Source organism: Hemibagrus wyckioides, linkage group LG05, assembly GCF_019097595.1.
Source record: "Hemibagrus wyckioides isolate EC202008001 linkage group LG05, SWU_Hwy_1.0, whole genome shotgun sequence".
Classification (NCBI taxonomy): domain Eukaryota; kingdom Metazoa; phylum Chordata; class Actinopteri; order Siluriformes; family Bagridae; genus Hemibagrus; species Hemibagrus wyckioides.
The window spans coordinates 11,326,594-11,347,354 of record NC_080714.1 but is presented as its reverse complement, the minus strand read 5'-3'; the positions used below and the strand labels follow the sequence as shown (position 1 = coordinate 11,347,354).

General features: G+C 36.8%; 1 protein-coding gene across 2 annotated transcripts in view; it reads left to right on the top strand.

Moving 5' to 3' along the window:
* Window positions 1–19,024, top strand: part of ralgps1 (Ral GEF with PH domain and SH3 binding motif 1) — a 106,404-nt gene extending 87,380 nt beyond the window's left edge. For both annotated transcript variants that reach the window (XM_058388667.1, XM_058388668.1), the window contains 11 exons: window positions 841–934; window positions 6,142–6,209; window positions 9,480–9,606; window positions 10,033–10,187; window positions 12,301–12,349; window positions 12,553–12,633; window positions 13,104–13,221; window positions 13,433–13,525; window positions 16,339–16,444; window positions 16,693–16,784; window positions 17,036–19,024. In XM_058388667.1, the coding sequence (XP_058244650.1) occupies window positions 841–934; window positions 6,142–6,209; window positions 9,480–9,606; window positions 10,033–10,187; window positions 12,301–12,349; window positions 12,553–12,633; window positions 13,104–13,221; window positions 13,433–13,525; window positions 16,339–16,444; window positions 16,693–16,784; window positions 17,036–17,065 (1,013 nt within the window). In that variant the 3' untranslated portion in view covers window positions 17,066–19,024. The remainder of the gene's footprint in view (window positions 1–840; window positions 935–6,141; window positions 6,210–9,479; window positions 9,607–10,032; window positions 10,188–12,300; window positions 12,350–12,552; window positions 12,634–13,103; window positions 13,222–13,432; window positions 13,526–16,338; window positions 16,445–16,692; window positions 16,785–17,035) is intronic.
* Window positions 19,025–20,761: the final 1,737 nt, after the last annotated feature.

Genomic DNA, 20,761 nt, shown 5'->3' with positions numbered 1-20,761 from the left:
GGTGCATGTGTGATCATTATACCAAGGTGCTCGTTTTTTTCCTCCCTAATTATTTTAACATCAGAATCAGACTGAATTTGATACCTTTGGTCCTAATTTGTATACATTCCATCTTGGTTTCTTAAAATAAATATAAGTCTACTCAACACTCTTAGGAGAGGGTCTATACAGCATCAAAAATGGTTCTTTGTCTGTATGCTAATTAACAGTAACATAAACAAAAGCTGCTGAGAAACCAAGAAATATAGCAACACAAGCAATTATAATAAAACATTTGTTGTCAAAATGCCAACTTAAACAGTCTAACTGACAGTATTACAGTAAATATTGCAGTCCACTATCTGAAAGTGATTATGTCTAGAATGTTGTAGTGGCAAGAGGTTTAGCTAGAGGTGTTCTGCTCTAGATGTAATTCAATGTTTTAACTGAAGACATATAAAAGTCAACATTAAATACATTCTAACTTGAAAGAAACTTTTTACTGTAGCTTAGCTAGCTAGTTGCAATACTCCACCTGTACCAACAACTTGGTGATAACCTTTTTGCCCATCTTCTCATAAGCATGAAATAATTTCTTTATTTTTAGATATTGAAAGCATATCAGTGCACTAAATATTATGAATAAGTAGCTTAAAAGCACAATTAGGTAGCAACATACATGAAGCTGTATTGTTTACTACTTTCATTTTACACTAATCTTCCCTCCTAATTTACAATGTTTCTTTAGTGCAAAACTGTGGATGCTCAGTCTTTGTAGACTGAACTGCCATATATTTTTCATGTATTATTTAAATACCATATAAGCATAACAATTAAACCGTTTTTTTTTCTCTTTGACAGACCACTTGCTGACATTACCACATGTACAGAAGTACCTGATGTCAGTGCACTACATCGAGGAACTGCAAAAATTTGTGGAGGACGATAATTACACGTATGGTTTTTTTTTTTATTTGGTTGGTTGGTTGGTTGGTTTTGAGTGGTTTTCTTAAGTGGAGAGCAATATACATAAATATGTTTTGTTAGAAATTACCCTGAGATAGTAATAGCTGAGTAGAAGTAACCAAAAGATACCAAAATAAATAAAAACTTTTTTAATTTATTAACTTTTTTTTATTTTATTTACATTTAAACATACTTTGTGATCCAGTCTGCCTGGAACAATTTTCCTGTTTAGAGGGTTTCAGCTTCCTTAGGGTGTGATAGAACTTCTGTGTAGAACACAGATTTATGTTATGCCAGACTCCTCAGCACCTCAGCCCTGTTATTTTCAGATTTTTATGGTAGTTTATTGAAACTTATTTGTGAAGGTTATAATTACAGATAATGTATTTGAGTTTCATGATTTCCTCTTTACCTTTTCCTCTCACAGAAATTGAGATTATTTTTTTCTTGACCTGATTAATTTTCATAAATATCGAACTATGATGTTATGATGTTAACTATGAAATCATTTCATATAAAATAGGAATTTTATAGCCTTTACCCTTTGGACATCTTTTGGTTTTATCAAATGTATGTTATACCTGTTCCCTTTGAACGTAGCTAGCCTTTCCCTTAAAAGATTTAAAATATTTAGTCTTGTAAAGATATACCAGCAATTTTTTTTTAAATATGAAGTGAAGAAAAAATTAATTGAGGAGAGTGAAGGAGAAGAGCACAGCTGCACATGGGGGTGGTGGGATTTAGCATTTGAGAGAAGGAATGACTTCATCATCTGGCCTTATTTATGCTTACATGGCAAGGTTTGCACACTGGTTTCTCCATAGCTTCATACACAGGGTCACATTTCTTTTAACCCGTATTGCCATTTGTTTCACATCTTATTAACTTAGCATAATATAGAATAACTTCTAGTTCCAGATTGCCAGGTGGTAATGTAGTTTTCCTGTGTGCTCATTTTCTTGCTGAGAACAAAGATCAATGTCATCAGCCTGTGACCATGACCTCACATGTAGTTAAGCAATTCATCTAAATATTAGACCAGAGGCTAGTGAGCATACTGTTCAATTCTATTCAATTCAATTTATTTGTATACCGCTTTTAGCAATGGACATTGTCTTAAATCTTTACAGAAGTGTAGAAACACACAAAAATTATAAAGTTAACTAACTACTGTATCCCTATTTCATCCCTAATGAGCAAGCCTGAAGCAACAGTGGCACAGAAAAACTCCCTGAGATGATATGATGAAGAAACCTTGAGAGAAACTAGGGTCAGAAAGGAACCCATCCTCATTTGGGTGCACCTTCTGATCGATATAGGCATGGTGGATCATAAATAACCAAAAGATTGTGCTTTATAGGTCAGTAATAGTATTTTATAATCAATGTGAAATTTTACTGGGAGCCAATGCAGTGTGGCTAAGATAGGAGTGATGTGTTCATATCTTCTGGTTCTAGTTAGGACTCTAGCTGCTGCGATCTGGACTAACTGGAGCTTGTTTATGCTTCTACTGGAAAATCCAGACAGTAAGGCATTATAATAATCCAACCTAGTGGTAACAAAAGCATGAACTAGTTTTTCTGCATCATGAAGTGACATCATATTTCTGATCTTAGCAATATTTCTGAGATGAAAGAAGGGTACCCTAGTAATATTATCTTTGTGCGCTTCAAACGAGAGACCAGAGTTAATAATCACACCAAGATCTTTTACTACTGGACAAGATGAAACAGAAAGACCATCCAGATTTACTCTGTAATCAGAAAGCTCACTTCTGTCTGCATGTGGTCCTCAGAGTTAAGCAGGAGGAAGTTAGTAAGCAATCTTAATAATCTTAATAAGCTGGTGTCTCTCATTTGACTTAGCTGAAACATATAGCTGTTTGTCATCGGCATAACAGTGGATGCCAATACCATGTTTACGAAATGATTGCACCAAAGGGTAGCATATATAAGGATAAAAGCAGTGGGCCTAAGACAGAACCTTGTGGAACACAAAACATAGCCTTGACATGCATAGAGAAGTCACCATTTAGATCAACGAACTGATAACGATCAGTCAAATAGTAGATCTTTTTTTAAGATCTACTAGATTTTCTTCTAGTAGTGATTGTGTTGTTCCTTTTCGTCACTCTGCTTTTGGATTATCATCTTTCTCAGTGAAGGCTATTACTCGGTGGAACATGTTACCCAAAGACATAAGGATGTGCACATCTATTGACCTTTTCAAACTAAAACTTAAATTTGATCTAAAATCAAGTCTGGAAACACTTATATGGTTGTGGTTTTACTGGACTTCATTTTTATCTTTTTATTGTGGCTCTGATAGGATGTGTATATGTATCACTAGATTGTATGTGTTTGTTACTTTCTTTTTTATGTTTGTGATTACCTGCCAAGGGACCGCGGATGAAAATTAGCCTTTTGGCTAAATTTGGTACGATGCATTAAATGGACACATTTATGTTCATAATTGTACATGGTCCTTTTCAAATAAACCTCAATAAATAAATAATTTTTTTTTAAAAAAGAGAGACCTAAGCCAGGAAAGGGCTGTTCCTTTAACACCAACAACATTTTCTAGCCTATCAAGTTGATTAGTGTGGTCAGTGGTGTCAAATGCTGCAGTAAGATTGAGTGACGCCAGCAAGGAGACAAAACCCTGATCAGAGGCCAGTAACAGGTCATTTATCACTTATAACCACTGTAACCAGTGCTGTCTCTGTGCTAGGATGGGGCCAAAATAGTTCATGAAGTCATTGCTGCTGCATATAGATGGTGTGTGCTTTTCTACAGTGGTTTCTTTTGTTAGTTTTGCTACAGTACTAAATAAAAATTTAGGATTGTTTTTGTTATTTTGAGTAGGGTAGAGAGACACACTAATCTAGCAATAAGAGAGATCTTTTGTAGCTCAGAAGGCTTTCCTTCCATGCTAACTGAAAATATTGCCAATTTACGTTGTAGTTTCCTAGCTGATTGTTTTAAATTTGTGTGTGGTCATTGTTCCAGGGTGCTAGTTTCTTCTCTTTAATTATTTTCCTTTTAAGTGGAGCTACAGTATCTAGGGTGTTGTGAAACACTGATTCTAAGTAATCAGTCACCTGATCAAGTTCTGTGGGGTCGTGGTAGCAGACATAAATGTGATGTGGCATAATGTGGCAAATTGTTTATCTTGTGTCTAAGACGCATTTTAAACGAAATAAGATAGTTGTCTGAAATAACGTCCGACTGTAGAAGTGTGACTATTTTTCATATATTTAAGCCGGATGTTAGAATAAGATCCAGAGTGTGACCTCAATTATGAGTGGGTCCTATTATGTTCTGATTAACACCTACTGAATCTAAGATAGATACAACTGCTGTTCTCAGAGGGTCATACAATTCCTACAGTCCTACAAATCTCGTACAATTAATGCTTTGTCTAAAGAAACAACAAGGTTTGAAATGAAATCTTCAAATTCACTGAGGAATTCAGAATATGGCCCTGGAGATCTGTAAATAACAATTAGTGGAATCGACTCTGTGAACTTTTTTGTGGCTACATAAGTTAGTATAAAAAACTTGTGTGTTGAATTCATTTTTGTGTGGCACCTAGCTTATCACGAACAACTGCGACACCTCCTCCCCAGCCTGTTAGACTCGGTTAATGTATATAGCTATAACCAGGTGGACAATCTTCATTTAATGCTACATAATTATTTGGTTTAATCCATGTTTATATTAATGAGAGTACATTAAACTCAGTAATTATCATTTTTAAGTCATTTAGATGAAAAATATTATATTTAACAGTCCTAGCTTCAGATCAAAGATGCTGGCTGTGCATTCACTATGATCTCGTTTTATGCTGATCAGCCTACTAAAACAAATTTCCAATTCACAGGGTATGATAATACACGGACCAGATAGCCTGACGTATATGTTTTTTTTTCTACATAGTTTCTTATTCTGAGAAAAGGACTCATTTTCTATTTGAGAGACCCATTAATGTCTTCTTTTAAATGTTTTCTTAAAATGCCATTTCATATGCTGTACATACCAGGTGTGATACATGTGTTGAACAAACATCATCAGTGTCCTCTCAATTCTACTGGAATTGAAAGGAATATGGGTAAAGTAGTCTTGACATCAACATATCCACATTTTACATAAAGTTTTATACATCAACCATCAAGGGGCATAAAAGTCTAATGATGCTGAGTTGGTCAAACAAATTGTGTAAGTGGGTGCATGCACACTTCCTGTGGTAATTCAACAAACTTACATACCATTGTAACACAAACAGTCAACAGTGGATGTAGGCCTTCCTACATCCATTAAACTGCATTCAGAACTGCGTACAGGACCAGTATTGATGTTCGGGATGTATGCAAAGGATCAGGATCCACTGTACGTTGGCCAGAAAATCCACACATTGTATTTGTGAAGCTGCAACATTTACATTAGTAAAATTGTACATAAATACAACAGTGCATTATCAATAATATCCACAATACAGTATAATATTAATGCTATCACTGATTCTCAGTTTCAACAAAGCATGGTTTGTTCTTTTCTGGTAGGCTATCATCTCAGGACATGCTACGATCCCTTGTGAGGGCTTTAATATACAGCCTAGAGCAGGGGTGTCCAATATTTTCCAGAAAGGGCCGGTGTGAGTGCATAGAACCACTATGTCCTTCTAGAATAAATCACAGTAGAACAGAAAGTTTAGTATATAGCCGCAGTTCTACAACAATATGGAGGAGTCACTATACACGGGTTACTTATGTTGGTGAGAATGGCTTGAGGCCATGATCATGGTCACCAGGAAACTTCCTGGTGGTCTTCCACTCAGTTGTCAAACTTTTATTACATATGTAACTTTTCAATTTTGCAGCAGCTTTGCAGTATCTGTAAGTATGACATGGATGCAAGCCATTTTTCAAAGAAAATTATGCATACACAGCAGTAACAGTATCTATAATGAGCTAAACACATCTTTTTCCATTGTATCCATTTCTCTTTTGTGTCCCCAACATCAAATGAAGCACTAAATAGAGTTCATTGTTAGAATGAATAATCAGTAGCAACAATGTAGATTTTTAGCAAACCAAGGGTAGGACTTTAGCTTTTTTTTTTTACAACAGTAATTTTGACAAAACTTAGTTGAGTCTGTAATATTGTTCATATTTTTATTCACATTCATTCCCTGCAGGTTGTCCCTGAGGATTGAACCTGGAAACAATTCGCCTCGTCTGGTATCTTCCAAGGAAGACCTTGGAGGTACTGAACTGTTTTTTTAATTTAATTTCCATTGATCTCACTATTCATCTGGAAGAAGATCATGCACTTTGATTGTATGACCTTACGTAATGGGTGTCTTCCCCCCTCTGGGTAAAGATGGCATCCTCTGTGGATTAGACAGTGTCTGGAACTCGTCATGGGTTGAAGAGTTTTGCAGATGGTTTCTAAAAAGTCTATGAAAGAATTTTATCCTTTAATCGACATCCCTGACCCAAATGCACCCAGAGTACAGGTTTTTCCAGCAGAAGCCTCCACTCAGTTGCTCTATGAGCAGGACAGAGATTTGGTCCCTGGTCTGACTAAGCCTATTCTCAAAAGAACTATTTCCTCTTCCTGAAAGTAGGCAGTGAATCTTACATCATGTAAGGTTTGAGCTTGTTTGTCCTTAGGCTTATGGTTGTACATAGCCTCTGATATAGGTTAGCAGTCCAAGATCCAGATATAAGTGATGTTTTCTTACCAGTTTTAATGTAATTTTACCCATACACAGATTTTATCATCATGTAAATTTTTTCTACATAATGCAAATTAGAGACTACAAGGCACCTTTGTATTTCTCTGTGAATATGGGCAGCTGCTAAATGCTGTAAATGTAAATCTAGAAGCTATCCTGGAAACACTGGGTACAAGGTAGGAATATACCCCGAATGGTGCACCATTCCATAACAGGGCACCATACAAACATATTCATGGTTTTTAGGATATGGCGGAGAAAATTCACAAAGACGAAAGGAGACATGCAAGACTATGCAAGCCCGTAAACTGAGATCAAACTTGAAACCCTAGGGCTGTCAGAAGACAGTGCCACTTACTGTGCCAGCCTGCCACTCTTTTATAGTCATAGCCATAGTCATAATGTATGGACCAAAATCAAATATCATGCATTGACTTACATACACATTTTATTTTTAGTTTTTTTGGGCACAAAGGCAAAATACAGATATTGGACATAGTATATTGACTGGATTTGTAACAAATAAATAATACAACCAAAAATAAATAATTATTATATACTGTATTGTAAGTATTTTTTTAAGGATAGAAATTGTACAACTTTTCGAAATACACAGAATCTGAACTGCTTTTTCTTTATTACTACAATCTTCATACCTTTTAGTGTTTTAAACACTATTGAGCACATACATACAGCCTTTCATTTTATTATAAAACAACAAACCTGTGTTCAAACAGATACAAACATTTCTCCCACTTTCACAAGGACACAGTACAGCATTATAGCCAGCAGCATCTTTTTTTCTAGCCCTAAGCTTCTTTGCAAAGTCTCTCACAATGAAGTCACTGATGGTTGCGGTCGGAACTAGTGCTGACTACCAAGCACTAATTGGAAAGGAAAGTCTGTTTCCAGTTAGGGGAAATTAAAGACACTCAGGGAGTCTGGGACTTCTGCAAATGCCTGCTTGCTTCAATACCACAAATATCACTCTGGTTTTATTGTGCAGTGGAAAAAGGCCCCAGACATGACTGTAAGGAATACATGCAGCCTTTATCAGTAGATAATTACAAGTTTTTACAATTAAGTTATTGTTCTTGATTTCATTTTGATTCATTAGGAAGATTTTTGGCTCTCAGGCTATGCTGAAATTATAAATGTGCAGCAGTAGATAATTGAAGATATTTTTAGTTAGATCATTGCTAATTGTGTACATATGGCTCTCGTGGAAAGAAATTGATGTTTTCTGAACAGGAAAATGAAGTGTAGGTCCAAGAATGAGTCTTAAAACCACATGTTTGGCATGAAAAAGTGCCAAGACTATTAAATAAGTTAGGGCAATTTTCAGAATTGTTTACTTTGTCAGCAGCCTAAGTCCAAAGGTTACTGCAATATTTACATGTGGAAGGTTATTCTAAATGAAGTAAGAAAAATGCAGGTGAGTAGGAAAGACATAAGAAAAAGTAGGCAAGTATTTAAGGTAAAAGCAAGTATGTAATTAAATAAGGTAAAATAATTAGGTAAGTAAAAGTATGTAATAATTTCAAGTAAGTCAAATAAAAGTATGTCAAGTCATGTCCAGAAGCTTTTATTGTCATTTATATATACATCATATAAGCTGATGCAGTACATAGTGAAATGAAACAATGTTCCTCTAGAACTCTGGTGCAACATAAAGACAAGGTGCAAGTGTGCAACCTTGTGCAAAACATGCAAGATAAAAGACAGTACAAACAGACAATAAAGTACACTACAAGACAGATAATAGATAACATAAAAGTGTGCCAACCAGTGGGTTCTTAATGCAAATAAGGATGCTTTGTATAGTAAACGTATGTAGATAAATGACAGCAGCAGATTATAACACATTTGATGTGCAAAAAAGTTTGTAGCGGTAATTAAAAATATGATGTTCAAAAATTGCAGACATATGTAAGCATGTGTATATAAGTAAGTAAACAAAGTAGGACTAGATAAGGAAGTTCCTAAATAAGGTAGACATATGTTTAGTCAAATTAAATATGTAATTAATATTACAGAAAATGGGTAAGTATGTCAGGTAAAAATAATTCATTACAGTCATGGAAAATACTTGTCTATCAGGGCACCAGTGGCGGACTTGCAAATTGTGGTGTTCAGTGGCAAATGCCAATTGAGCTCCACAGTGTTGGGCAGTGAACACAGGGCCCATTAGAGGAAGTTGGGCCCTCAGGCCATGCTCATGAAGTCTGTTTCTGATTGTTTGGTCCGAGACACACCAGTGGCCTGCTGGAGGTCATTTTGTAGGACTCTGGCAGTGCTCATCCTGTTCCTCCTTGCACAAAGGAGCAGATACCGGTCCTGCCGATGGGTTAAGGACCTTCTAAGGCCCGGCTCTCCTAGAGTAACTGCCTGTCTCCTGGAATCTCCTCCATACTCTTGAGACTGTGCTGGGAGACACAGCGAACCTTCTGACAATGGCACATTTGATGTGCCATCCTGGAGGAGTTGGACTGCCTGTGCAAACTCTGTAGGGTCCAATTATCGCCTCATTCTACCAGTAATGACACTGACCCTAGTCAAATGCAAAACAAGTGAAAAACAGTTAGAAAAGATGAGTAGGGGAAAAAAATGTCATTGGCCTCCACCTGTAAAACCATTTCTTATTTGAGGGTCATGTCATTGTTGCCCATCTAGTGCACCTGTTGTTAATTTCAGAGAGAGAGAGAGAGAGATTTTTATGCATTAAGATGATGTATTTGGTGACATGAACAATATCTAAATTGAGCTTTCTTAATATGTTTGTGTGTGCACTTCAGGACCATCAGAAGAGTCATTCTCAGCAAAGTATAACCGGAGGCCAACTTGTCCCGATACCTCAGTTGTATCCCATCTGCCTACACCCCCACCAGCCCGGCACAGAAAGAGTCACAGCCTAGGAAATAAGTGAGTAACCTAGACTACAATTAAAGCTAGCATGAGATACAATTCTAAGTTTGTGTACAAAATTTCTGTCAGTACAAAGTAGCCAAAACCTGTCACTGTGCAGTTCTGCTCATTATAAGTTTAAATACCCTTGGTTCCTAATATCATTTGCTGCCTCTACATGTCACACACTTCTTGGAAAAAATTCTCCAGTTCCTGTAAATTCTTTGGTTGTGATTAGATTTAGACCTTAAAATAGGCCTCAAAGACCAAAAAGATTCAAAAAGCACAGGTAATAGTAAACTCCTTAAAACAAAAACATTTTTTTTTTTTTTTTTGTATTTTTAGGCTAAATAGTAATGTAGTTGGTATCCTAATATGCTTTTTTTGCTAGCATGTCATGTCATCAATGTGTTTTCATACCTCTCTCTCTTTCTCCTTGTTTAGCATGATGTGCCAGTTTGGAGTACCGGAGAGTAAGAGTGCCACTTTTTCTGTGAAGGAAAAAGCTCGTCATCTACTGGACGACAGTTTTTTAGAATCCCACAGCCCTGTCAGGAATCACACACACGATTCTGTCTTCACCAATGGCATCTCATTAGGTTCTTTCCTTTACACACTGATTTTCTTCACACCTTTGACTCCAGAGGCTAAATTATTATTTACTGTGCATTTCAGTGTCAGGGAAGAAAAACACCTCTTCAACATTAAAGATATTAATGTTTTTGGATGCATTTATTATACCTCAGCTCAAATATGGCACTTATTGACATTCTCCAACCTCATTATCATCAGTGTCATAAAGACTCAATGCCATCAAGCAATTGAGCAGGATAATATTAGCTAACTAGCTGAAAGACAAGCTATGGTAGTTAAAAATACAAGATTAGATAACAAAATACAAAGATTATTATATTATTATAATTATTATATTCAATATAAGTATTGAAAGTACAGACACTGGAAATCACAGAGCATGTGAGTTCTGTTTTCTGTGCTGTCTTTAAGTTTGCTAGCTAAATTAAGCACTAACACCAGCCAAAGAGGTCACTGCACTACTAGGACACACCCAGCTCACAGAGCGAGGTAGCCAGCTTACATTAGCTCTTCCGCAGAAGATTCCAAAACAAAAACATGCTAAAAGGTTTACAGGTTCACCTGGTACCCAGTTACTCTGATGGGTGTACTGATGTGCACAATAAGGTTTTTTTCTCAACCTTCTCTAATACAGAGTAGACAGTGATAACAACAACAGATAATACCATGCTCAGATGAGCAAATAATAATTATTATTTATTAAACAGAAATACAACAGTTATAAATATTAAATATAATGTCAACATAAGCTGAAAATGTCCTTTTAATTCAAATAAATTTTATTATTATATTAACAATTGACATTGTTTTAAAGCAGCTTTACAGAAATATTTTTTTACATTTGAAAAAATTACAAGGATTAAAAAAAATGTATATTTATCCTTAATGAGCAAGCCAGAAGCAACATTGGCAAAAGAATCCCTGAGACTATATGAGGAAGAAACCTTGAGAGGAACCAAACTCAAAAGAAAACACATCTTCATCAGGGTGACACCAGAGAGTATGATTATAAGTAATGTCCTTTCTACAACCGTATATAGTTAAGTGGAATTGTGTTACCAGGAGTTTTTGAGCAATATTTGAGCATCTGCCTGATTTCTGAATTTGTTATAGACTTAAATTCCTCCTGCTGGAGCCATCAAATGTTCAATGATGGAGACCCAAACACAAATCTGACTATGGTGACAACAGTTCAAAGCCACCACCAAGTGGTTCTATCCACAGCAGTCCTATATATCTCTGGGTTGTCCACATGTGGGGCATCCTCATCAGCATTGAGAACCTCCATGTGAGAAGACTCCAACCTTCAGGATGGATCAGGCAGTTCTGAAGAGCAATAGCACTCAAGAACTGTGGGAGCTCAGGAGCTTTTAAGACTTAGAGCTTTAGTAAACTGATTAGGGCAAGATCTTAAACGGTGCTTGTACTGACTTCCCTGGTTATCTGTATGGGGAGAAGGGCCCAGTGCAATGAATGTTTAAATGTTCTTTCATGAGAATTTTTCTAGTAATAAGAGTTTCAAAATTCCCAAGTCTTATGTCCAGTTTCTTTAAATATCCTATACTTAAATGTGTTGTTCATGTTGTATCATATGTCATATACAATGACCAGCAACATGGGGAGCATTCAAGTATTGACAGCTTTTCTTTCTGCCTAATATATTATTGAATCGTACTACCTTTGAGTTTATCCGAATTAATAGAGGATTCTTGGGAGAAATGTTATATGGTTTTCTGTAACTAGAGGGCAGCATTATAAAGGAATACAATGACACTTTATTTTGAAATATATACTCATGTCTGTCCCATTATTAGCCAAAAGAGAATTTTACATTTTACCCTTTATAATACAAGGCATACAAGTATTTTCTATTAATTTTCATGCGTCACATTTTCATTCACTTCATGAAAACTTGATATGGACAGTTATTTTTTCTGTCATTTCATATTACATATGTAAATGAACTACCGGTTTAGTTGTTGGTGGGGTTTTTTCCCCTTCCCTTTCCCAGTTGTTGTAAATGTAGAGCCACAGTTTAGCTGTAATGTGTACTGAGGAAGAAAAATGTTTGCTTCTCTTCCTTATGATTTTTTTATTTGTTTTTTTTTTTTTGTGCAGGTAGTAGAGAAAGTTTCTTCAGTGATGAATTGTCATCCACTGCTGAAAGGTGAAGCGCTAAAGTGTTTTGTTAAGTACTCTGAAAATATGTCACAGAAATACTAAAAAAAATTATTCACTTTCAGATAGGAATTCAACATAACCTCAGTGGGAAAATACTGATAAAATGACTGTTATATTACATTGTGTGCAGCGATATCAAAAATGTAGTCTTTTAATTCAACTAAAATTATGTGACCTTCTTGATTTCAGGGGTCGTATGTATGCTACCCTTGGTCCAAATTGGAGGGTTCCAGTCCGTAACTCTCCTAGAAGCAGAAGCTATGTTTACAGGTAAATACTGTATGATTTTGATTGACTTTGATTGTCCTAATAATGAAACTAAAGATTACAAAATTATGTCTGTTGAACTGTTCTTTACTGTCTCTGTTCAGTACAATGCAGCGTTTTATTTAGTAACATTAGTTGCTGTATGTTTTCTGTAGATCAGGGAGATTGCAAGATTGAGACTGTAGGTGTGACTCAAAGTATTTAAATGTTTCAAATAGTTCAAATGTTTGTTTTTACAAGTTAGGTTGGCTAAATCTTTACACAGATGTGTTCTATATACCTTTCAAGCTAAAAATTTATGTTGGGTTAAATGAACAGCCATGTTCTTAAAAAGGTATCAAATAAGAATAACTGCTGCTAAAACTCTGCATTTTGGAGAAGGTTTTGGTTTGTGAGAGATCCATTAGAAAACAATACGGTACTGTGTGCACAATATTTGTAGTGCAAGATTAAAAGTTTTTAGTGTGTTTCAGTGTGTTTCCCAGTGCCCCAGGGGCTGTGTCCAGTTATGAGTGCAGCTCGTTAAGCAGTATCACCATTGAAGGGCCTCTGCGCAGAAAGACTGTAATGAAAGAGGGCAAGAAGCCTACAGTGAGTGTAATATCACATGTCCTTAATACAGTCGGACAAATGTACTACCTGTACACTACGATGCATTCAAAAATATACTTTTGAATAAACCACCAAGTGATAGATCTTGTCATTCATCTGAATGTTTCTAAAATCTGCAAAGTGCAAATCTGCTAGGTTTTGATACTGTTTGTAATTCACCTTCTGTTGTTTTATTCTCTTTTGGCACCAGCTGTCATCATGGAAGCGATACTGGATTGTTCTTTCTGGTTCAACTCTAATCTATTTTGGCTCAAAAGCTTTAAGAGCAAATGAAAGGAGACATGTAAGTGGTCTATACTATGTTTTTAAAGGAAACCTCTACCTTGAAACACAGGAAATAGCTATATATTGAAACGTGCAAAGCCCTGTGAAATTTTCTGGAATTTTAGTTGATGCTATATTTTCATTGTTTCTGTGAATAGTTTGAAGTAACATGAGTGCAATCACATGACATTTAGTAGGATAAAACATTCCAACAATCAGAAACATAAGTTATAATGAAACAAAAATGAGCAAGAGGTTCTTCTCTCACTCAGTTTTCCAGACACTTATCACATTATCATCATCGTTTTGGGTAGAAATGAAGCAAGGGCGAAATGCTTCTGGTGCCAGTAACAGCAGGTAATTGAATGGCATTGTGGAAAACCTTTAGCCTCAGTAAACAAAATGAAGTTTAAACAAAAAGTCAACTAAATATTTTATTACAAAATTAATATTAGATGCCATTGAAGATAACTAAAGATTAATATGAAAGTCATTCAGGGTGGATTTTTTTTTTTTAAATGTGAAAGTAGGAAGTGAAATGAAGCAATGTTCCTCCAGGACCATGGTGCTACATAAATCAGCACAGAATTACAGGACGCTACACAGAGCTAAATAAGACTACAAACGGCTACACAATAGTGCAGGTGTGCAAACAATGCATGACAGTACAACAATTACCAAAATAGAACAGGCACAGTAAAAGCAAATAATATTACATTATAATAAAGTGCTGTGAATGTAAACATAACATGCTATGTGTCACAAGTGCCTCCCCCTGGACCTAGGTTCTGAACATTTTTAGGTGTCTGGAATGAAATTCTCTGCATAATTTAGCGTCAAAAATGTTGTGTATGGGCACCCAACATTAGGCTGTAGCTGAAGAGTAATGTTGATGATGTTTCTGACCTGATAGATAGGTTGGCTCTCGATATCAAGGGGAGGAGGAGCAGGTTGCTGGTTGATGGCCTGGGGAGACATGGTCTGGCTAGCTTTAAATGAGACGTGGAATGACAGTGCAGTGCACCAGTGGCATGGTAATTGGAGGTTGTTGGTCAAGAGATTGATTGGTTCCTCAAGTCGGGGATGTGGTAGCTCAGTGGTTAAGGCCCAACCCCAAGTGGCTAAGTCTAAATTGGTGATGTGGTATGTCCTCTAAGCTGGCACTGCTGAGCCCCTATGCAAAGCCTTTAACACTCAATTGCTCAGTTGTATAAAATTACAAAAATTGTAATTTGATTTGGATAAGGGTGTCTGCCAAATGCCATAAATGTAAAAATATCTCCTGGTTGATATTGTGTGCATATTCCACCCAAGGTAGGAATTGAGCCCAGTCCTCATGGTTGGAGCAAAAGAACATGCATAGAAAACAGCTGATCTCCAGGTTTGCTCGCTGTCCTTGACCATTCAACAGGGTGGAAGTCAGAAGTTAAGCCGATATTTATGCCCAATTTTTTCTATCAAGTTAGGAGCCTAAATGTAAATTATGGCCCACTAGAACCCTACATGTAAATTGGGGCCCATCCCATACCCTACATGTAAATTGGGGCCCAATGTTGCTCACTATGTCTTCGGGTATGAATTCTGAATTCTCTGCTAAACATTTGAGACTACCTTGTAATAGACCAGTGACCGGAAGGGCAATGGAGCTGAACCCCCTGATAACCTGTAGTAGTTGTCAAACCTCAGGAAATGCTGTAGCTTCTTGACAGTCCATGTTGTGGGCCAGTCAACCATGGCTACCCCCTCTGGGAAAATGATTTACCCCAAGAATGCAATAGTTTGCTGGTGGAACTCACACTTCTTGCTCTTGACATAAAACTGATGGTCAAGAAGCTGGCACAGAACTTGGCAAACACTTTGGACATTTGTTTCAAGAGGTGGGTGAGTACACCAAAAAGTCTTCAATATAGCGTACCACTAATTTCCCCAGCATGTCTCTTAGCACGTCTTAGGTTACTTAGGTTGCGCAAGCAAGATCATACGGCATATCATAGTGACCATTGGAGGTGTTAAATGCCATCTTCCACATGTCCCCTTTGTGAATCTGCACTACTGAGGTCTAGTTTAGTGAAGTAGGCCACCCACCTGGACACCTCTAGTTGGAGTCTGAACCTGGACACTATTTGAAATGAGTCGAACTTTCAGGTTTGGATGCAGGAGAGTATTTAATAATATAAATAGGTGACGGGGCAAAATTAACAGAAAAACAAACATAGATGTGGAAAACAGTGAATACAGTTACAATTAAACCAAAATTCACAAAATCACAAATATGCTTAACCTTCCCCGAGAAAAAGAGAGGTGCTGGGCTTTATTGGCAGTGGAGCTGGTGCTGAGGGACAGAGCTCTTGACAATCTGCACAGAGGAGCCGTCAGTGTTGAGTGGAGAGTGGTCACTCTGTGATCTCCTGAAGTCAACAGCAATCTCTCTACTAAAATGGTTATGTTGTTTTCTAAATAGTTAGTTATCATATTGTCTGATTTTAAGTTAAAAATTGTTTTGCTTAATATTTTCTCATTGAAAATATAGTCATACACGCTGTTGATTTTTGTGCATCTTAGTTGGTCTTGTTTCTGGTTAATTTCAGTACTGTATGTAATATGAACCTGGGATTATATTTGTAATCATCTGTTAGTGGAGCGGTATGTTGATATAGCAGCAGGAAACAACTTGCTATAGCTAAGACAGCTATCCTTCCATGAAATTTGGAATACTACCAATTTAGTTAGAACTTTTCGGTGGTCTGTCTAACACTAGATAGATCAGAGCAAAGCAAAAATAGAAACACTACTGTGCAATTTTAACCTTTCTTGTTCCCCATGTTATTATAGTACAAATCCAGGCCTTGTAAGAAGATCTCATTAACTGGCTGGATAGTGGTGCTGCCTGATGACCCTGAGCATCCAAACATTTTTCAGCTCAATGACCCTGATAAAGGTAATTCTGCCTAAGCAGTTTCTTTTAGGTATTTGGAGTCACCTAAAGATTTAATATGTTTCATATGTATGAACACTTTGTATGTATGAATACTTTTGAAATTTGGAGCTTTGGGCTTATTTTCAAACCCATTAAAAAAGCCATTCATTTTGGTCTAAAATATTGGTTGTTTTTTTTTTTTTTTACTGATTATTAAATTGATAGCAAATGTTGGTGAAGCCAGATATTTTGTGTGTGTGTGTGTGTAGGTAATGTTTACAAGTTCCAGACTGGATCTCGTTTTTCTGCAATTATCTGGCATAAGCATCTGGCTGAGGCCTGCCGGTGTATAAGGCCACAGGTAAATTTTGAACCATTGTTATAACAATAGTGAGAATAGGTTATAAAATAGCTGAATAAAAGCCAACATAATTCAACCCTACATTGTAATTTATTTAATACTATGCCTGAGTGGGACTTAACGGTAAGGGTTCAAAGTGATGTTAATCCAGTCTCAGTTTGTTTTTTGTTTTTTTAGCTCAGCATCAGTTAAATTAAAAAGATTACAAATAACACAAAAATAAATCACAAATACCATTTTGTCTCTTGCAGATACCAGCCAATTTAATGTCTTTTGAATAGCTGCCACCTTGTGAAGGACAAAAGTGTGCCAGTAACAAGGAAGTTCAAAAAGAAATTAACATAAAGTCAAGTTTAAAGCTCTGTGGTGTTATGATGATCATGTTTTGTCTTGTGTTTATAAAATAGCCCTGTTGATCAGGGTGCAGTATATGTGGACTTTTATCTTGTGGGTTCTGTGCAATTTAGGAGTGTCCTATAGAAAAAGTGCCGAAGAAGAACAGAAAAATTAAAGATAATGATAATGATACCAAAAATTCAAAGAGGAACACTGCACGTCATGGATCAAATCTCTTCTAGCCATTATAGAAAGGAAACTACAGTAAATATGAGACTTTGGAGAATGCTGGTTGTTGTAATTTCAAGAATATAATTTGGAATCTTAAGTAAATCAAGTTTGCACTCAGACTATGAAGTACTAAACTTAATACCCGAAATATTGTCATGTATTAACTTGGATATGGTCTAATTTCCACCTTTTAGAAGCACCACAGTGACACCTGAAAGAAATTCTGCTCCCCAACCAAAAAAGAGATTAATTCGAAACTGGTTTATTCCATTCAAGGAACAAGAAGAAAGTGGCCAGATTTGTTAAAAAATGTATTTTCCCTTTTGTGAACTATGTAGGCCACAATGAAGGGGTGGCATATAAAATATTTTGACACATTAGTTAAATATTGTAAATATACCCTTGTTAATATATTGTATATGCGTACTACTCGGTGTGAAAGATGTCAAACATTTTGTGTACAAACTAATACTGTCTTATTTATGTTTTCACGTGAACAAGTGCCAAAAGTTTGTATTAGAAATGGTATCATCACTTTGTTGAATTTTCTGAACTAAGTGAAAAGGCCTAGAAAATGTGAAGTATTGCAGGAGAATGAGAATTCTACCACAGAACAATTAGAAAATTTCTGTTTTCATATTATTTATGCACCTAACTGAAAGCCCTTCAGTTTGCGAAGATCCTAAAGCAGGGACACAGATGAAACATACTAATAAACTTGAAGCTCTTTTACCATTGTTTCTCTAACAGAGGTGCAGATGTGTCAATCATCATTATTTCATTCTCAACTGAATAATATAATCTAGTTCCTAATAATGGAACATGTTTGTAAATATATTTCACATCTGTGTGTTTGTTTGATTCTTTGTTTGTTTGTGTGTGTGTGATATTTCTCATTAAATTCTGAAGTGTCTGATTAGGTTGTTAATGTCATTTCAGTGAGAGTGTCCACATGTTTAAGTAGCAGTATCACTATTGACACTCTATTGAGCCTTGGTTCTGGGTTTATTTCCCTCACAGTTTTCTAAATGTTTAATCAACTACACAAAACATTAAAGGATTGTAGGTGAATTTTTGTTCATGTGCATGTCATAACCTATTCCTTACCAATGTGATAGCAGTGAAGTATTGAGAGCTTCGGAATTCCTTTTTGTACTGTAAATTAAATAAGACATGAATTTTTCCTAAGTATGGTTGCAGAATGTTATCTAGCATCACTGCTGAAGAAGTAATTGTGTTTGCTACCTCCTGCTATTCTCCTTTTTATTATGTATCAATTTTTTTTAATTGTTACACATGTAGATCACAAATCTGAAAGTGAATGTAGGGATAGGTTTACTGTACATTTTGTGTTTTTTCCAAGAACCGGCAAAGATTCTAAAACCAGAAAATGTGCCTGTTGGTTCGTGTTTCTCTGTACAGTGTATGTGACATCAATGTATCCTTGTACTGTAAATTGAGATTATATCTGTCATTGGCATTTCTTCTTCTTATAATTATTCTTATTCTTCATTTTCTACTTTTTTTTTCTTCTTCTATTGCTATGTATGCTTTATACATACTTGTTTTGTTGAGAACACTTATGAACATATTCTGCATCACCCATGTGTTTTGGAGTTCATATCTCATGATATGATAATATATATTGCAAAATGTATTGCACCATTAAAGGTACAAAACTTTTATTAAAACAAAAACACTGATAAAACTGTAGCATTTATTTAGTTAGGCAACCTAATTCTCAAAGTGTGCTGGAATGCTGTTCTGCAGATTGACTGACATTTGAGCCTCTCACAAGTGAGATCGCCACAAATTTTGGCTGACGACTAATTGTCGCACAGTTGTATAAACAGTTGTGTGTTTCAGATGTTTGGGGAAGACCCCCATATGTGTGCAATAGTCAGGTGTGCACATAATTTTGGTTATATTGTGTACATACATGTTTGCCTGAAGTATCAGTCTTGTGGCATTTATGAATGTCAGTTTGGCTCTGGAATAGTCAGTTGTTTTGGGGGCTGTAGAGGCAGCTCCCATGGGGTCCCGATAAGCATTCAATTGGAAGGGGCACTCATGGTACCCTACAATACTTCAACAACACCTCCTGCCCTAAAAGGGCATTTCTCTGACAGGCAATGTTTCTAATTGTTGTGTGTGTGTGTGTGTGAAAATGCATGCTGTATGCTGCTTGTTGCTTGTACAAGATGTTTTAGAGCTATTGTTTTAGTGATAATTCTTTCCAACTGAAAGATATGGCAATATTCAATATTCATTTTTGACATTCTCAATGATGAATTGTATCAAGTGTGACATACACTATATTGCCAAAAGTATTCCCTCACCCATCCAAATAATCAGAATCAGGTGTTCCAATCACTTCCATGGCCACAGGTGTATAAAATCAAGCACCTAGGCATGCAGACTGTTTTACAAACATTTGTGAAAGAATGGGTCGCTCTCAGGAGCTCAGTGAATTCCAGCGTGGAACTGTGATAGGATGCCACCTGTGCAACAAATCCAGTCGTGAAATTTCCTCGCTCCTAAATATTCCACAGTCAACTGTCAGCTGTATTATAAGAACGTGGAAGTGTTTGGGAACGACAGCAACTCAGCCACGAAGTGGTAGGCCACGTAAACTGATGGAGCGGGGTCAGCGGATGCTGAGGCGCATAGTGCGAAGAGGTCACCAACTTTCTGCAGAGTCAATCGCTACAGACCTCCAAACTTCATGTGGCCTTCAGATTAGCTCAAGAACAGTGCGCAGAGAGCTTCATGGAATGGGTTTCCATGGCCGAGCAGCTGCATCCAAGCCATACATCACCAAGTGCAATGCAAAGCGTCGGATGCAGTGGTGTAAAGCATGCCGCCACTGGACTCTAGAGCAGTGGAGACGCGTTCTCTGGAGTGACGAATCGCGCTTCTCCATCTGGCAATCTGATGGACGAGTCTGGGTTTGGCGGTTGCCAGGAGAACGGTACTTGTCTGACTGCATTGTGCCAAGTGTAAAGTTTGGTGGAGGGGGGATTATGGTGTGGGGTTGTTTTTCAGGAGCTGGGCTTGGCCCCTTAGTTCCAGTGAAAGGAACTCTGAATGCTTCAGCATACCAAGACATTTTGGACAATTCCATGCTCCCAACTTTTTGGGAACAGTTTGGAGCTGGCCCCTTCCTCTTCCAACATGACTGTGCACCAGTGCACAAAGCAAGGTCCATAAAGACATGGATGACATAGTCTGGTGTGGATGAACTTGACTGGCCTGCACAGAGTCCTGACCTCAACCCGATAGAACACCTTTGGGATGAATTAGAGCGGAGACTGAGAGCCAGACCTTCTCGTCCAACATCAGTGTGTTACCTCACAAATGCGCTTCTGGAAGAATGGTCAAAAATTCCCATAAACACACTCCTAAACCTT